Raw genomic sequence first — 20,069 nt, 5'->3', positions numbered from 1 at the left:
AAATAAAAATATTCTTTGTCAATTTTTTCTAGGAGGAAAATATGGAATCTGAATATTCTCCCTTAAATATTAACCATGTACAATCTTTTAAACCCTGGACCTATAATGGGATTTAAGCCTAAAGATAAAAATAGCTAATATTTCAATAATTATTAGGAATGACAAGAATTATGATTAGTAGATATCCTACTCAGAAAAACAACAACAAAAACATTAAATCAAAGAGCTGACCCTCTGATTATTAAGAAAATGTGACAATTAAATGATTGTTTAAACAGCTTAATCTGTAGATGGTAATAACCTCAATACTTTGATAATGGCTGCAAAAAGTTCTTTCCCTTTTGTTACCTTTAAGATTCCCATATCACTGGGACCACTGATGTAGAACCAAAACCGAACTGTACACATTCCAAGGCTTGCTGGAAAGAAGTGGGTGGTAGTAATTCTCGCTGTATATCCTTCTCTGGGGCCAGATGAGTTGACATAGAGAAAATACTGTCCATTGCCTTGAAACATATAAATAAAGTGTTTTTTCAGTGCAGTGATATTTTTTAAATAATAACACAGATTCTCTTTATACCACATACCATTGACAAATATTCAAGAAATCCTTCTTCTATTCTTGTATGAGATAAAACCTGAAATTTGGTACTTCATTTTAATGAGCAAGAGGTAGTCTCACCACGAGATTCACCATGCTCTCTTGGGGCACTTGCATCAAGTATGCTGTTGCCAAATATTTATCTTGTCTACAGAAGCTCACTTATCTATTCAAGTTTCCCAATCTGGCAACTCCTACATGATAATTTCCAGGAAAAAAAAATCACCTCGTACCGATCTGATCAGGGTAGGCACTGAATAGATGTTATTGACCAAGTGGCTGACATTTTTAATCCCTGTGACAAATTTAAAACTAACAAGTATAATAATTAGCAAAATTACCTGGAGAGTGAAGTTTAATTTTAAGTGGCATCAGACTATTTGCTTTAATTACTCCTGTGACTTTTTTTGTACTTATTCAGATACATTAAACTAGGAAAAAAAAAACAAAATCTAAGAATATCTTGAGAGACCAAGCACATTTTTGAATTCATTGTTTTGCCTGGTCCTTCTAGCATTAATAAATGAAAGATGCCTGTATTTATACACAGTTACACTCATTCTATTGATGTCATTTTTGATATCCTTCAACTCAGGTCATAAAAGTGACTTCTGAGGAATGAAATGACTTTCCTGGGACTAACCAGTTACAGAAAAACTTCCACCCTATGCTAATTATTTAAAATTTTTATTTTGTGGCAGGCCTGATTTAGGTGGTCTCTATGGTCAATCTTAGGTCTGGAAACAAATAAGATAACGTGTAGACATTCTAACCTTTAACAAAAAAAATGTTTTCTCAATGGTTCCATAGAAAGGATAGATCAGCAAGGTTACAGCACTGGCTTATTTTCCACATTTCCATTAAAAAATTCATCTGGTCAAAAGAATATGTTGATTCCCACAGTAATGGGACATCTATGAAGTTTGAGAGTATCTAACTACTCCAGGTTGTAAGGAGGGATGTTTTTGTTATTTACATGATTGGAAAGCTGCATCAACTTCTCTAGTCCTAGTCTTCTGGACCAATAAAGTCTCAGTGACAATCTCCCCATCTTTTAGGGAAAAAAAAACCAAAGCAAAACAAGACAAACAAATAACAACAACAAAGCCTGTCCCTGTCTACATGGCAAGATATTGCTTCTACCATAATATTCATTGATAGCAGGGAAGCAGGACTTTTAATAATGTTTGCTACTGTCATTCAAACAAAAAAGTTACTGTTCTCCCTGTAGCTATGTCATAATTACAGAAAAATGGATTTTAACTTATTATTTCTAGATATCATTAAAGTAAAGGCATGCAGATGACATTCTTTCATGGGAAATGTGTAGCTTGTGTGCACCATGGTCATTCTTCATAAATGATTATATATGTATGGTTGTTTGTTTTTTTTCCTTACTTGTTACTCCAATATTTGTACCTATCTTTCAAATTTGATTTAATTATATGGAGTGCATTTTGTGATCACCTATCTGTCTCTGTCCAGAAAGAAAATGGTATAATTCTAAATGCTATATTATTAGAATATGACTTTTATTTAAACATGTCTAATGAAAATTTTTTTATTAAATATATCTAATGAAAATCATAGCTTTTCACTAAAGAGTATAGAATTCACTAGTTGTATATGTAATGATGTCATGTAAAGTAACGGAAAGATTTTCTAAATTAATGTAAGCATGTTTTCATAAAAATATTTTATGCTACAGAGCCCTTAAATGAATGTTAAATTTTTAAAAATATACTATAAGATATTGTTATTCAATCTAAGTAAAATACCATAATTCTACTAAAGACTTACATCTATTTTCTACTATTTTATGTAGCAGAACCCAGCTGTAAGAGGCAAATGTTGGAAATGAAGGGGAAAGAATGACGATGTTCATTGAAGCAATTTTTCAACAAAGTTTAATCAACTCTACAGAGTTTTGCTTTTAAGAAGAAAGTTATATTCGAAGATCATGTTTTACCTATTAAAAAGATATATATTCAATTCAATTTTGCTTATTCAGATTTAGTTATAAGCTCATATATTTAGAGATGAAGAAGACCTTAGAGAATGAATTTAGTCAAACCCTCTTATTTTATAGGAGAGAGAAAAACTAGAGAGGTCAAAGTTGGGCAGGGGCATACAAGTACCTATTATCATCGATAAGATTTGAACCTATGTCTTCTGATTCCAAGTTCAAGTCTCTGTGTGCTATAACCAAAGTAGCCTTTTGAGCAGAATGTCTATATTAATTAGGGTTTTTAAAATATATGTGTATGTATGTATATATATATATATAATATATATGAATGAATGTATATATGTACATATATGTATGTATATATACTCACATATACATTTATATAAACTTTTCACTAAATATAGCTAGTTTACATATAATTATATATAAACAAAATTAGTTTTATATAGAGAGATATACATATATAACTTTAAAAAAACTAATTAAAGCAGACTGTATATGTGTGTATGTGTATATACATATATACATACATATATACATAAATGCACACACTTTGAGGAAACTAAGGTAGATTTTGTAGACATATGTGAATTATGTACATACATATATGTATAGATGTATATAATATATGAAAATAATGAATATATACGAAAAATGTCACCATTAATGGATTATAATAAACTAAGCTCTTAGGAAACTTACTTTGATGAACAGATTTTAAAATGAATTTTAATTAGCATTTTAAGTGTTTGCATGTAAATAGGTTTTCCAAAGTGCTGGAAAATGATTACTTTATATAATTCAAATGTTTCCAGAAATGTTATTCACTTTACCAGTCTACTCTGGAAGAAGAGTAAGGCCAGGAGGAATGCATGTTAGGGCTTCTGTTTAGAAAAGGAAAATCAATCAGACTGAAGCTAAAAAGGTGCAAGCCCTAGATCTGAGGCTGAAAATCCAAGAAGATATCAGGCTCTGGGGAGCAAAGGAGGAGCATGCGACCTGAAAACATGGAAACAAGAGCTACAAGGTAGAGAATAATGGTGTATCTGTACAGACGAATATATATATATATATACATATATAATATGTATATTATATATATAATATATATTATATATGTATATATATGCAAAAAAGGAAAGCGAAAGGAAAGTTGGTAATGATTTATCTCACATAGTGAATCAACTACAAGGGCAATATATTTTTTTAAAGTCTCTACTCTAAATATTACAATCAATTATAAACTCTCATGATTTTTGAAATACAGCATTTTGAGTATATTGTTAACATCCACTCTTTTCCTAGATTTCCCTCATACTTCAGTCTACCCCTTATGTTACCACAAATAGAAGTTGAGCTCTTAAATTTCCACTCCAACTATATCAACAATGAAATTAGACATGTGCAGTAATATGTAGGGGAAATTAAATTAAAAAGCTTATTTAGAAGAAAACATGGTTATATAGGTAGAAGTGAAAATTCAATCCATTTGAAGACAATCTGGCAGAAATTTAATTTAGACCAGCAATTTATACCATATACCAAAATAAGCTTCAAGTAAATAAGCATTTTTAATGCAAAATGTCAAATAATTTGAAGAGATTGGAAAGAGAAATCTTTAATATATCTATTTTTTGTGAAAGATACATATGAATAACAAAGATCATTAAAAATAATAATAAAACAAATACATAAAATTTTTAAAAATATATTTGCAGGAGAAATTAAGGAATATAGAAGAAAAATTGTTGAGTGGAAAAATAATAAATATAACTGATGATAATTTGGTATCCAAAATATATAGAGAATTCACAAAAATATATAATAAGAAAAAGAGGCATTTCATAATGGGTAATTTATAAACAAAAATCATTTTTTTAAAAAGAAATGAAAACTATTCATAACCATGTGAAAATCCTCCAAATTACTAACAATAAGAAAAATAAATTAAATATACCCAAAAAACTGACAAAGAAAATAGAAATTGACACAATTCAAGCCAGGGTAGGTGTACAAAGACAAGCACACTAATACACTACTAGTGGAGCTGTGAATTGGTCCACTACTTCTGGAAAACAATTTGCAATTATGCTGGATAATTGTTCAAATCATTTTATCTCATGATATCACTGCTGAGCATTTGAAGTCAAAGGCAAAAATAACCCTATATACATCAAATTATTCATAACAACATTTTCTTGTGGTATTAAAAATTTGGAAACAAAGTGGGCACTCATTGATTGAAGAATGCTCTACTCCTTACACCCTGCCACATGGGTTCCCTGGTTTCATTCAAGACTTACCTAATACCCCACATTCTTTAGGAGTCCTTTCCAAATCCTTACATCTGCTAGAACTTTGTCCTTTCAGATTACCTCCCATCTACTCTAAATATATCTTGTATATATCTGCTTATTTACATTTTTCCTCCCCAGTAGGCATGTGAGCTCCATGAGGGCAAGGACTGTTTTTACCCTCTTTACTTGTATCTCCAACCATACCATATACCTACATCTGGAGCTGGAGATTCAAGAATTCAGTCTCTGAGAGCATGGAAGAAATATTTGACATGAAAACGTGGAAGCAAGATGTGCACAATGGGACAGTGCTGTATCTGTACTTACCAATTTAAAAAAGAAAATCAAAATGTACAAAAACAAAAAGGAAAAGAAATGATAATGATGATCTGTCTTGCATATATTCTTTTATAGCTAAGGCATGCTACTGATGTTGGATCTTTTGGTTGAGATGGAGGAGGAAAGGCAGGGATGTAAAGGGATTCAGGGAGGTAGGAAGCAGAGAATCAATAAGGAAGTGATTTTTTTTTACTTTGTTATTGACACAATTCAATTGAAATCATTTTAAAGATGCCTATTATGTTCAAGGTACTGAACGTACAAGGATTAAATGCAATGTCTAGACTATAGTAAATGTTTAGTGCAATGGCTCACATGTAGGAAATGTTTAATTAATACTTGTTGACTAGAATTGATGAACAGAACATGGTATGTGGATGTAATATAATATTATTGCATTATGAAAAATAATATGAGGCACTTAGAGAAACTTGGGAAGATTTATATGAACTGTTGCTAAGTCACATAAGCAATGCTATGGACACAATTACTAAAAGAAATAATAATAAAAACATCAGAATTCAGATCAATCTTTAATTCAGTGGACTAATTATAAACTATCCCTCCAACCTCCAGGTACAGGTAGAATATAGATTTAGAAAGGTATAGATTGGAAACATGATTAATGAGATGGTTCATTTTTGCTTAACTACAATTCTTTGTTAAAAGTGTAAGAGGTTGTTCCAATATACCTTTCAAGCTTTGACTTGCCCCATACCTATATGAAAGGGCTGGCAATTTGTATAAATTTATCAAAAAGACAATGACCATGTCCCATTAGGCTTAGGTTTTCCTTTGTGCCTTTTCCTTATTGTACTTAACTGCATGGGAGAATTGAAGAAGCTTAGTGTTTGAAAAATGAAGGTTCTCAAATTGCAGGGTTACTTGGTAGCTATTGTATAAATAACCATTACCTGCTTTATCATGCAGCCTTCAGAGATTAAAATTGGGATGTATGTGGAATATTCACCATGAACTAGAGTGGTATAAAGACTTTAATTCCAGGGACCAAGAAGTTCTGTCCAAAGAAAAGATTATGAGGTAAACAGGATAGAGAAATCATAAGAGATTCAATAAGGTTAAACTGTTTGTATTCCTGTATGGGAAGATGATACCTGTAAGTTCTAAGAATTTTCTCATTTTGGGGGCACTTAGAAAGTGCATACATAGATGTAACATATTGATATGAGTTGGATGTGATGAGATGATAGCTAACAAAAACAAAATAAAAGGATGAGAATGGAGTAGTGAAGGTACTGAATATACAAAGATGTTGAAAGAGATAGAATGGAGTAAATTATCTCACATAAAAGAGGCACAGTAGAGATTTTACAGTGGAGGGGAAGGCCAGGGAAGGAAGAGGGGAGCATTTGAACTTTACTCTCATCAGAGTTGGCTCAATGAGAGAATACTGTACCCACTCCTTTGGGAATAGAAATCTATCTTACCCTATATGAAAGTAGGAGAGCAAGGAGGCCTGATAGAAGGGAGCGCAGATTGGGCAAGGTGGTAGTCAGAAGCAAAACATTTTTCTGCATGAAAAGGTGAAAGGAGGAAGAGAATAGAATAAACAGGGTTCAGAAAATAGGGTGGAGAGGAAAACATAGTAATCATAATTGTGAAGAGAACTGTAGCAAGTTTCTCTGATAAAAGCCTCATTTCTCAAATATATAGCAAATTGAGTCAAATTTATAAAAATAAGAGCCATTCCCCAGTTGGTAAATGGTCAAAGGATATGAACAGGCAGTTTTCAGATGAAGTAATAGAAGCTATCTACAGTCATATGAAAAAATGCTTTAAATCACCATTGATCAAAGAAATGCAAATTAAAACAACTCTGAGTTACCACCCCACACCTATCAGATAAGTTAATATAACAGAAAAGAAAAAATGACAAGTATTGAAGAGGATATGGGAAAATTGAGATACTAATGCACTGTTGGAGTGGTGAACTATTCAACCATTTTGGTGAGCATTGGAACTATATCTAAAGGGTTATAAAGCCATGCATACTGGTTCACCCAGCAATACCACTAGCACACCTGTATCCCAAAGATAAAAAAAAAAACAAAAAAGAAGAAGAATTGATATGTATACAAATATTTATAGCAGCTCTTTTCATGGTGGCAAAGAATTGGAAACTGAGAGGATGCCTGTCAGTTAGGAAATGGCTGAACAGGTTGTGGTATATGATTGTGATGGAATACTATTATACTATGAAAAATGACAAGCAGGATGTCTTCAGAGAAACCTGGAAAGACTTAAATTAACTGATGTAAAGTGAAATAAGCAGAACCAGGAGAACATTGTACACAGTAATAGCAATATTGTATGATGATCAACTCTGAAAGACTTAGGTATTCTCAGCAATACAATGATCTAAGACAATTTCAAAGGATTTATGATAAAAAATTGCTAACCATCTGCAGAGAAAGAACTGATAGAGTCTGAATAAAGTTTGAAGCATACTTTTTTATATTATTTTTCTTGTTTTTTGGGTCTGTATTTTCTTTCACAATATGACTCACATGAAATATGTTTTGCATGACTATACATGTGTAACTTGTGTCAAATTGAGGTGGGAGGGAGAGAATTTGGAACTCGCCTTTTAAAAAAATGAATGTCAAAAATTGTTTTTACATGTAGTTAAGAAAAAATAAAATATTAATTAAATATGTTTTTAGAAAGAAAAGATTGTGTTTGATGGCTTAGCATTTATGCCCTCATAAACTCACTAGAATAATTCTTTTATTCTGAGGGACTTGGGAGCCGAGTTTGGGAATCTCCTGCACTGGAAATTTGAGACCCCATAATCTAGCCAAGAATGGGAAGGGAACAAGATAGGATTATCTAAAAAGAAATCTTTTTACTTGTCCCAGGGAAGAGCTTCTTCCTTTCTGAATGATTTGACTCAATGAAACAAAACTAAAACCAAAAAAATCATTAGCCTCAAGGTAAGAGAGCAAAGAAAATGTCAGTGTAAAATCTTCCTTGAAGAAGAAATTGAGCAAAGGATTTCAACTCAACTAGAAGTTGGAGGCTAGTGAGGAGCATTCGGTCAAGCCTCAGATAGCAGAATAGTATCTAGTAGAGATAAGCAGAAGTAATGCAATAAGATCACTAGAAGGCATCCATGACTCTGGAGACTCCCAACCATAAAATATTCCTGTAAACATATCTCAGTCATCTGCTACCTCCATAAATGCCTCTCAATACGTGTTTTTGTCAGTTGTCCTTCCTGTATGTGGGACATAATCCCTCTATATATTCCCTAGCCACAAACATTCCCTACATGTCTTCCTACTGATGAATTTGTGGAAGAGTATGCCTAAGTCTATGGAGGAATTGTCTAGTTACAACTTTTCTGGAGATACTATTCCACTGAATACCTTTATGTTCAAGTAATTATTTCCTCTATCACAGGCCATTAAAAATACAGATTGGTGGGAAGCTTGGGAACTATAGTTTCGAGGTATGAATACTTAGAGAACACTTTCTCTTGGAGAAGAGCCTTGCCACTTGGAGGGTAAAACTAGGTATTACACATTGGAGACTTTATTGGGGAAGGGGTACAAATAACTACCACCAAGGAGCACTAGCAACATGTTTTAAAACTCAATTAATTTTGTTCTCCACACTTCACTTAAAGGAATTCTCAAGGTATGAGCTACCATTATTCCACAGTTGTGATCAAACATCTTTTGAAAATTTTTACAGTTCTGGTCTATTATATGGTAAGTCAAAAACTTGTTTCCATCACCCATAGCAATCCAACCTTTTTTCTAAATTAGAATAAATTTGCTTCAGTGCAAGAAAAAAAGGCCAGGCAAGACATCAAACCTGGCAATCATGTAATTATTAGCTTGGGGACTCCAGGGCAAGTTTTCAAAGAACATTCCACCTGGCCTCTTGTGACTTACATAATTCCATTTAGGGCTTATATAACCATACTCTTGAACACAAATATCAGGATGCTGGCTGAGATTTTCCTGAATAGTTGTTTTTGAGCTCAACTTTACATAAACATGAAATTTTGTGTTCTTTAAAATATGACTGCAAAATAAATCCTGACAATTCAGAAGTGGTCGCTGGAAACTTGGCACACTTCAGGACTCTGAATTCAAGAAAATGAGCAATAGTTAGAATTTGAGTTTGTAGGGGTGGAGGGGTGTAAAGGCTGTGGTGCAGCCATTCCTTTCAAAAAGAAAAGGAGGAAAGTTGAAAAGTTGCTAACAGTATTTATTTATAGTAATATATGAATTATCCAGTATACTATGCACTGCAATACATAGTTAGGAGATCTTACATTGAGCCAGGCTTTCAGAATCAGACTCATTCTTTACCTAGCAAGCTCAGACTAGATCTATTTTCCAAGTGTTTATAAACTTTTCTTTTGCTTCAGTGGAGAGCTACTTATTTTTATCTGGCAGAAACCTTGGGGGAAGGTCAAGATCAATCTAGCCTCCAGGATAAAGTTCAGGAGTTTTCAAACCAGAGAATGCATCTTAACAGCCTCAGCTGCTACAACATATTTAAAATCACAAGGGTGATTTGTCATTAAGCAGCCTCTCTTTATTCCTGGGTAACTTCAGGGCTATTTTGCAGTCCCTGGTTTTAAAAATATAGTTAGACATTGGCTAAACTTCCAAAGCATTAGCATCTCAGCATCTTAAGGAGTTCAAGGCAGAGTTTTCCGCATCAAGTGTCTGGGGTCTATTTACCAGGGGTGGGGAACCTGCAGCCTTGAGGCCGCATGCGGCCCTCGAGGTCCTCAAGTGTGGCTCTTTGACTGAATCCAAACTTCAGAAAACAAATCCACACGTGGTCCGGAGGCCGCAGGTTCTCCACCCCTGGTTTAGACTTTGCTGTCCACAGACTTACAGTCTTCAATTAAACAAATACCACCAAGCAGAGCATTTCTCTGTCTCTATCTCTCTTACCCACACCCACACCCATACCCACCTACACGTGTGTGGGTATATCATATACATGTATACGTATAATATACATATGTGTGTATATATGTATATGTAAACACATGTATGAAAGAATGTATATACCTAAAGAGATAAATAAATATATAGAGATCCATATCTGTATATCCAGATTTATTTTTATAAACAAAACTTTGCCTGGTGGTATTTAACTAGAGACTACATTTTTCTATAGATTTATTTACATATCTAAATGCATGTATATGTGTGTACTATATATATATGTATTATATACATATATAATACACACATATGACAGAGAGAGAGAAGCAGAGAGACAGTCAAATAGACACGCTGAGATAGAGATTGACAGAGACAAAGGCCTTTCCTAACCTCTTGAGAATTCATGAAGTCAGTAAAAGTTGAGCTGAACCTTGAAGCAAGGGAAGGACTTGAAAACATGGACAATGGAAGGTGGGGGCAGTTGAGGGTGGATCAGTAGGCTTGGAGGCCAGAATGAGGTAAATCAATGGAGAAATGAGATTATGGAGGGCAATCTGAGAATAGATGATGGAATGTAGCCCAGTTAGTAGTTAGAATATTAATATATAAAGAGATCTGAGATAAGGATAGAGCTAGATCATGGAGCCCTAACATATTATATCAAAAGATTTATAAATTTTGAGTAGGTGATTTAGAGTTTTTGAGTAGAGGAATGTGATTCTACTCATGCGTTTGAGAAGTTTAGTTTTGATAAAGACTAGAGGCGAGATTAGAGATAAGATATACTAATGACAGAAAGAACACTCAGGTGGTTACTACCATATTCTAGGTTAGACTACATAGATGAGGGCCTTAACTCATCTTCTTACAACAGGAGTAGAGAGGAAAAGGAGGATGTGACAGATTCTACTGAAATAAAAAGGACAAGTCTTTCCAACTAATTTGATATAGAGTGTACGAAGTAAGATTAACAGATGATTGCAAGATGATAAGTCAGGGTAATAAAGAATGGTAATGCCATCAAAAGAAATAGAAATATTTGAGGTAATAGCAGGTTTGTGGTGTTAATGAGATGTTAGGTTAGAAGTATTCAGCAGGCAGTTGGAAATACCCAAGTGGAGCTCTAGGGAGAAGTTAAGATTGGAAATAGAGATTTAAGAGTCATAACAGTAGATATGCTAAGTGAAGGATGAGTTGAGGGACATAAAAAAGAAGGCTAAGGTCAGCACAATGGGGAATAAGTATTTTTAATTGTTAGGAGGAGGATAAAGAGCCTATAGAAGAGATAGACAAATCACAAAAGGCAGGAGGAGAATCATGGGACAGATTGATGAAGTGACAATGAAGCCAAAGGAAGAGAGTATTTAATGAAGGAAGAGATAGTCCACAATATTTATATGCTTCAAGAAGGTCAAGGAAAATGGAAACAAAAATATACTTTGAGATTTGGTGAAAAATGACATCAGTGACTCTGGAGAGAGATTTTTGTGCAGACTGGTGTGATGGAAGCAGGATCTTGAGGAGCTGAGGAATAAATAGTTAATGAGAAAGTAGAGGCAGAGAGCTGAGACTGTTCTTTCTAGCACTTTAACAAACAAAGGGAGTTTAATGGTGAATGTATGAAAGAAATTTCCCTTGAACCACCTAAAATCTTACTCATATTCCAAAAATATTCGAAGCTTTGTAAAAATTTACAGATATGAAGAAAGACAAGAATGAGTTGTATGGATTATTTACATCATATGTGAACTTGAAGCCTGTGTGAGACACGGTAATAGCACCAAGGACATAGCACAACTTTTACTGCCTTCATGAATTCTCAAGAGGTTAGGAAAGGCCTTTGTCTCTGTCAATCTCTATCTCAGTGTGTCTATTTGACTGTCTCTCTGCTTCTCTCTGTCATATGTGTGTATTATATATATATATATATATGTATATATGTATATATATATACACACACACACACACACATATATATATATAGTACACACATATACATTCATTTAGATATGTAGGACATTGTAGTTCCACCTATTTTTTTTTATTTAAAGTCAGACAGCTGTTTTCTTCCTGCTTCCTTGCCTTAAGAAGGGTCATGTTCATTTGCACTAGAGTAAACACATAAAAAATGATTTCCCACTTGAAGTGATCTGAATTAAATCTCTACCTTTTCCTGCAGGGAATTTGATCCTTTCCTATCCTCACTCATCATATAAACACCTAGTGATTTTCAAAATTCCCAGCAATGTTCTACTCTTTCAAAATCTTAAATGCTTCAAAAGTCCGACTTAAACTTCTTTACTTACTTGTACCCTAAATCTTCTGTCAGTTTTCACTGGACCTCAAACTGAAATGGGAGGTTTAGAGTGACTTTCAATTAAAATACCTTAGTGTTTTTTAATTCATATTCCTTTTCCTGGTTTTCTAAGATAATGGTTGTTTGTGGCTATAATATTAAGAGGTTATAAAATATAAGAATGCTCAAATAAAAAAAAAGCATGATTCTTCAAACCTAGTAAAATGGAAACCAGAGATGAGACACAATGCCAAATAGAATTTTTTTTAATGGATTTGCTATTTTTCTCCCCCTGATTTAGTCCTCTCATTTCATCAATGGAGAATTCTTGGTGTTCAAACTGTTTCCACTTTTGTGGATGAGCAACTTCTCTGAAATTTATAGCGTTCGAGCTTCCTGTGGCATGGGGAGGTTAAGAAATTTGCATGTTGTCAAATAGCCAGTATGGGTTAGAGGCAAGACTTGGTTCAAGATCTGTAGAGCCAAGCTTCATCTTTCTCCTAAGCTCTATTCCTACATAACGAACTGCCCATTGGACATTTTGACCAGCATGTCCCAAAGGCATCTCAGCCTCAATATGTTCATAATATAACTCATCAAACTCCATCCAACTGGAGCCCATCCCTCTTCTAAACCACTGTTTCCATCAAGGGACCACCATTTTTCTAGTCATCAAGGTTCATAGTCTTCTCTTCCTTTTCACACTTCTTCACCTTATATGGCCAATAACATCTAACATCTATAAAGTTCTTTAAGACTTGCAAAATGCTGTAGAAACTGCACTGTCTTTTGAGACATCTTGTATTATTTCATTTTCTTATCACAGCATCTCAAGTCAGTAGATGCTATTATTCTCCATTCAGTAGATAATGAAACTGATGAAGATAGAGTAAGTGACTAACCTGGTTACATGGCGGCTGAGAAAGGATTCAAACTCACTTTTTCCTGACTTCTAGTCCAGCACTCAATACATTATGTCATGTAGTTTTCCTCCACTCTATTGCATTTCATCTACATTCCATCTTATACACAACTGCCAAAGCAATGATACAAGTTTGACCAAGGCACTCTCCAACTCAGTAAACTCCAATATTTCCCTCTAGGATAAAAGACGGACTCTTCTGTTTGACATTTAAGACCCTTCACAAACTAGCTCCAACCAGTCTTCTACAGTTATTGCACATTACACTTCTTTTCCAGCATGCTATGGCCTGGTCAAACTTGTTATCCCTCCATATGAAAACTCCATCATATCTCTGTGCCTGGAATTCATTCCTTTCTCCTTCCTGCCCCGTAAAAACCTTAGTTTCCCTCGTAGTAAAGCTCGAGTCATCTCCTACATGATAATTTCTCTGATCTTCTCAGATGCTGATGCTTGGTAGTTTTTATATTCTGTTTTAAATGTGAAAGACAGTTTTGTGCAGTGGATAATCAAGATCTAGGTTCAAGATTTGCCTCTAAAACAGATGTGTTCCTGGGCAACAAACTTTACCACTAAACACCCCAGGCAAATAAATCTCTCAGATCATAAATGGCAGAGCAGGTGCTGATTTGGGTTATGCTGATGAAGGTTTTTCAGAGAGTCTGCAATATCAGTGAAATCAGAGTTCCAGTATCTATCTATACATCTAGTATGTACTTAACATATTTCCACTTCCAGAGTATAAGCCCCTTGAGGGTAGGGACTGTTTCATATCTGTCTTTGTATAACTAGTACCTGGCACAATGCCTGGCACACAGTAGGCCCTTAATATGTGATGAGTGATTGCTGGATTGATTCTTGACTCTAACACACACCATTGACTATTCTGACAAGCTACCTCTCCTTCTGATACTAAATGCCTTTTATTTGATTTTTGAAGAACCCCATAAAGCTAGAACAAGGTGTCTCATATCTGTTTGGTCTATCTTTGCAAAGGCATGATTCCCTTATGAAACATTTCTCATTGATTGAGGCTTTGCTGTCAATAACAGCATTTGGACAGCAGAATGTTCCATTTGAGCACTATATTTGATGCAGGAGCATGACTTTCCCAGTGTACTGCTGTGCCATGAAAACCAGGGGGCTCAAGTTATGACATGCCCACTCAAAATATGTTTTAGGTATTTTGTTGACTCGATTTCCTTAGCACCAAGGACATTTCAATCACACAGAAATATAAGAATAGGACAAGTTGTCAGGCCATGGTAAACTCTGGCCGCAGATAAAGGCCCTTAAACCTCTGAAGAATCTCCCTGGGTCTTAGAATGATTGACAAGAGATGCTGGAAAACCTGCACTGGTGACTTATTTATAGGAGGGTGATTTATACATGTTGTTGTACTGTCAAACTGCTAGCAGATATTTACTATTTCAGTGTGAAAGCATACAGAGGGAAGGAAGAAAAGAACGGGCTTCTTCACGAAATTTATACGACATGTTTTCAATTGGAGAATTGAAATAAAGTTTGACTTTTTTGAACAACTGTTAGGGAAAAAAGCCCTAATGAAACTGGGTTTAAGTAGGATTGAAGGTTTTATATATATATAATATATATACATATATAGTTTCATGTTTCATGAGTTATAGAATTATTTTAAAATTTGGATACTAATATACATATTTCTTTCCCATTTTATATAAATCATGTCTCTGATTAAACACGATGACAAAGGTGATCACATTTTTATATTTGACATTTATTTTCACTAGATTGTTACATTCAAAAGTCAGAGTTTTGTCTGAAAAGACATAAAATGCGAAAAGTACTTTACAAATTTTACTGTACTATATGAATTTCAATTACTATAATCCATGAGGTGGTCCAAGTCATCAAAGGATGGGAAAAGTATTGGTTTAGCTAGTCCTGGTACTTAGCATAAACAGATCCAGCAACAGTGGCACTCAATCTCTAAGCTCTGAGCATTTTTTCTCATCATTCCCCATGCCTAGAACCTTCTCCCTACTCATCTCCACCTACTGGCTTCCCTGGATTTCTTCAAGGCCCAGCTAAACTTCCACCTTCTACAGAAAGTTTTTTCCAACCCATCTAAACTCTAATGCCTTCTCTCTATTAATTTCCTATTTCTCATACATCTAGCTTGTTTGTGCATATTTATGAGATTGTGAATTCCCTCTTTTGCACTTTTTTGTATCCCCAGTACTTAAGCAAGAGAAGGGAATACACATTCATAGCATACCTAATATATGCCAGACATTGTGCTTAAGTTCATTTAAAATATTATTTCATTTGATTCTCACAACAACTATTCAAGGTAGAAACTACTAGTATTCTCATTTGCAAGTGATAAAATTGAGGAAATCAGAGGTTAAGTGACTTGTCCTGGGTCACACAGCTAGTAGATTTATAAAGCTATACTTAAACTCAGACCTTCCTGATTTCAGACCCATACACCAGCATCTTAGCATATAACAGATGCCCCATAAATGCTTTTTAACTGACTGGCATAAAATAAACTGCATATTCTTTTGATATCTAGTACATATTTATCCTTCTGTGGAAATCCAATGTTTCCTTTTATAAAAAAAAAATTTTAAGTAATGATTGTATACACATCTGTCTTGGCCTTGTGTTATATCCAAACTACATAGTACTTTGTAATAAAATGGAACATCACCAATGGAATCAATGCAAACCTTCCTAGAGTGCCATGAAATGCAGTTTTCAGAGGCAGAATTCTAAAATCAGCCTCAGCTTGCCTGAACATACATGGTTGAAATGTAAGGTTAATTAAGGTTTTTGAAGAGAAATATTTCATATCAGCTATTGTTCATGCCAGATTCCCTAGATGCATCAAGTTTCCCTCTTCTGAGTGTTTAAGAGGGCCATAAGTAAAAAATATATCAAATACGTCCACTAGAATTGAAGAAAATCACTACATGAAGAATCACATAGTTTATGAGTCTGCCCTTTAGGTGCAAACTCTTTTCTAAGTCTTAATTTAGCTTATGCGTACTTCAGATGAATTTCATTTGTAAGAATCAGCAAAGCACTATATTTGGGTTTCTTGCAGTTTAAACAGGTCAGAAGGTTTTACTGTTTCATTCATCCAACAAATATTGACTAAACGTTTGTTATGTGCAAGACAATTCTCCAGAGTAAGACATGTCTTATTTCAAGGACCCTGAACAACATACCTACCAAGAAGCGATCCTGCCTTGTGTGGAAGACGTTTCAAGAGGCAGAACCCATTACTTGCTGAGACGGTCCATTCCACTTTTGGATAATTGATTATATGGCGATATTTCCTTATATGTTCACTGCTCTTGGTTATGAGACAAGAAGAAAAATTCTAACCTGTCTTCAATGTCAATAAACTTCAAATATTTGAAGATGGTCTTCTTCACCTCAATTAATTTCTCAATGCTAAACATCCCCAGTTCCTTCAAATAAACATCACAGGGTCTTCTGGCCTCTCATTGATCTGGGCGCCCTCCTCCTGACACTCTTTAGATTATCAAGGTCTTTCCTGAAATGGGACCTAAAAGTGAAATTAACACTGGATATGTGGCCTGATGAGGATAGAGTACAGGGAGGCTCTTATACATGGTATTCTGTGTACTAGCCATTTATTCAGGGGTAGGTCTGACTCAGGCCAGAAACATATTAGTTCATGTTCCATGTTGGAATAAAATAGGACATATGTAGGTCACCCAACAGTCAGAAAAGAAGATTAGTTAGGCATAGTATAGAAAGGATATTCAACAAGGAAATCTGAAAACTTAACCTGTCTATTATGTAGCCCATGGAAATGTTTCTGGTCAGCAGGACAGGTTGTGGCAGCTTGGAGTCTTAGGACATCCTGTAACTCTGAAGGGCCCCAGTTTCATGGGTGTAGTTTATTTATGAGCTTAGGGGACCAGGAAAAATGTGAATATGGCCAGTGGTTACCAGAATCTGAATTAAAAGAAGGCAAGCCAAAACCTTTTCCCTTTGGGTCAATCAGTTCTTAGAGACAGCTTTGTTACCTTTCAGATAAATATAAGCCTATATTGCACAAGGGAAGACTTTATGATGTTTGTCCTACTGGAGTATCTTTTTAAATCAGACTGAGATCACTTTAGCTTTAGGGGCTACCTTGTAGCAATGTTAACTCTTACTGAGCTTTCAATATACTAAAAATGTTTCTGAGGTTCAACATGAATCTCAAAGATTTGGGGTTAAGGCCGGTACAGGAACCCAGTGGACCAGGATGAGATGAAGCTGGACTCAAAGGAAAGCACAAAATGAAGTACAGCCTAACCTTGTCTAAACACACAGACACACACACACACAGACACACACACACACACACACACACACGAATTCAGGAACTAAAGGTCTAGAGGTAAGTCCAACCAGTATCAAGAATTATTGCAAATCTGAAGATCCTCCCAATGGAGCAAGCAACTCCATAACAAGAGTAAACAGTGACTCAAAGGAAAAAAGTGGATTGCACAAAATTTTTCAAACTACTAAAAAGAAATGAAGCAATAGATTAAAAAATGCAAATGTTGTAGAGAAAGGAATTAGGAAAGGCATAAATAATTTAGAAGAGAAATGGAAACCCTTACCCAAGTTACAGACTCCCTGAAAACTAGAATAGATGAAACAGAAATCAAATCTGAGGCAGCAACAAATACTAAAATGAAATCGAAAGATTAAGAAAAGAAGAGAAAAATAAGGAAAAATAAAAGAGGAAAGAAAAGAAAAGAGAATATAAGTCATCTGATATCAAAAACAACTGACCTTGAAGGAGGTCAAGGAGAAAAAATTCAAGAATCACTGGATTTCCTGAAAATCATGATTTTAAAACGAAGCCTGGAAACATTATTTTAAAAAAAATTATAAAGGAAAACCGCTCAGATTTATTAGAACTAGAGGACAAAGTTAAGATAAAATTAATCTACTGAGTAAAAAATACAACAGGCAGTCAAAAAGAAGTTCACATATCAAGGGACCATAAAGATGACATAAGACTTAGGAACTTCCATGTAGCATTTTAAGAATGAAACTGAAAACTAAATCCTGAGCAATTTGAAACATCAAAAGTTGGGGTGGGGACAGGAGGGCTTTCATGTGAAGACAGGGTTTATCTTTCGGGATTATTACTGAGAAGAAAAAATAATATGAACTGATAGAGGAGGTTGGATAGTTTTCATTGAAAGAGATAATCAAGAATAGGCATGGACAGCTATCTTTACTAGATAAGTTAGTTATCAACCAGCCTATAAACAAGGGATAATTACAAAGATGATATGCTTAAATCTGATTCATCTCTACAAAAAATGTTATTTGTGAAAATATTTTGAAATAAGCACTATGCATATGTAAAATGGCATCACTTCAATAATTTAGAAGAATTTGAATTTGAATAGTAAAAATACTACTGAGCAAGTCTATTTATATGTATAGATATATATTTCATTAATATAGAAACCTTTCTAGACATAAGAAGTGGCTGATGTATAGATAAAACACTTTCAAAATAACTGCCAAAATATGTGAAGCTAATTAGGTTGCTGACTTAATATGGATGTTCCCCATTTTCCATGTTTTATCTAGTTCATCTCTTTATTTTAATAACTTCTACAATTTTTCTAACACAAATCATATCATGAATTTTCACAATTTATTAATTTTAACAAAGAGCTTATTTCCTTCCACACCATTATTTCTTTCTGAGTTATCATTGTTCTATCCTGGGCATCTTGAAATTTTCTAAAATATTATTAAGTTCATACTTAGACCAAATATTTTGTTCATTATTTTAGTCCATTTTTATGGTCATTTGCAATAGTTGATTGGCACCAACATACCAAGTTTCAGAAATATTTATCAAGCTGTAGCTACAGAAGAACCACATAGGAGAATCATGTTAATAGACATTTATGATGTCTGTGCCTAAGCCCACAGGCAGCTTTCAGCACAGTCCAATGTATGAAATTTTCCCAAGCACTCACAACATTCAAGAACAAATACAGTTGAACAAGGAAAATCACCTAGGTAATTAGTCTCCCTAAAGATGTGCTGCTCTGCCACAAAGGACTCCATTTTAATTTTCTTCCTGTCAGATCATTCAGTTCAATAGCCATGGGAAGGGCCAGTTTAAGAATACTACCCTGAATGCCTGGACTAAAGTGGCTGACAACTTTCTTTAGAGCTTTTAGCAGCTGCAATTTTTTTTCAAGGAATCATATTCCGTTCTCTCACCATCCAATTGTGGTTTTTCACCCGGGGACCTAATCTTAGCAACAATTATATTTTGTTCTATGGTAACAAAAGTAGTATCTCCTTTAGGTGAATCAATCTTCTGTAGCTGAATTAATAATATGTCACAATGATCCACCATGGAAATAAAAATTTCTTTTTTTCACATACTAGAAATTAATATATCTATATTTATCATTTCGTGAATCACCAAAAAGAAACAATCTTGAGTTGCTGTAGAAAAACAATAACATGGGGGCAGCTAGGTGGCACAGTGGATAGAGCACCAGACCTGAAGTCAGGAGGACCTGAGTTCAAATCTGGCCTCAGGCCAAACACTTGACACTTACTAGCTGTGTGCCCTGGGCAAGTCACTTAACCCCAATTGCCTGAAAAAGAAAGAAAGAAAGAAAGAAAGAAAGAAAGAAAGAAAGAAAGAAA

At 34.5% G+C, this 20,069-nt stretch overlaps 1 protein-coding gene across 1 annotated transcript in view; it reads right to left on the bottom strand.

The window, feature by feature from the left end:
- Positions 1-20,069, bottom strand: part of MALRD1 (MAM and LDL receptor class A domain containing 1) — an 832,608-nt gene that overhangs the window by 194,734 nt on the left and 617,805 nt on the right. Inside the window, 1 exon segment of the mRNA XM_027847861.1 lies at positions 349-506. Within this exon segment, the coding sequence (XP_027703662.1) occupies positions 349-506 (158 nt within the window).

This window comes from Vombatus ursinus, unplaced genomic scaffold, assembly GCF_900497805.2.
Source record: "Vombatus ursinus unplaced genomic scaffold, bare-nosed wombat genome assembly UNPS02005459.1, whole genome shotgun sequence".
Taxonomy (NCBI): Eukaryota; Metazoa; Chordata; class Mammalia; order Diprotodontia; family Vombatidae; genus Vombatus; species Vombatus ursinus.
Note: the sequence above shows the minus strand (reverse complement) of the source record. Positions and strands in the feature narration are given on the sequence as shown.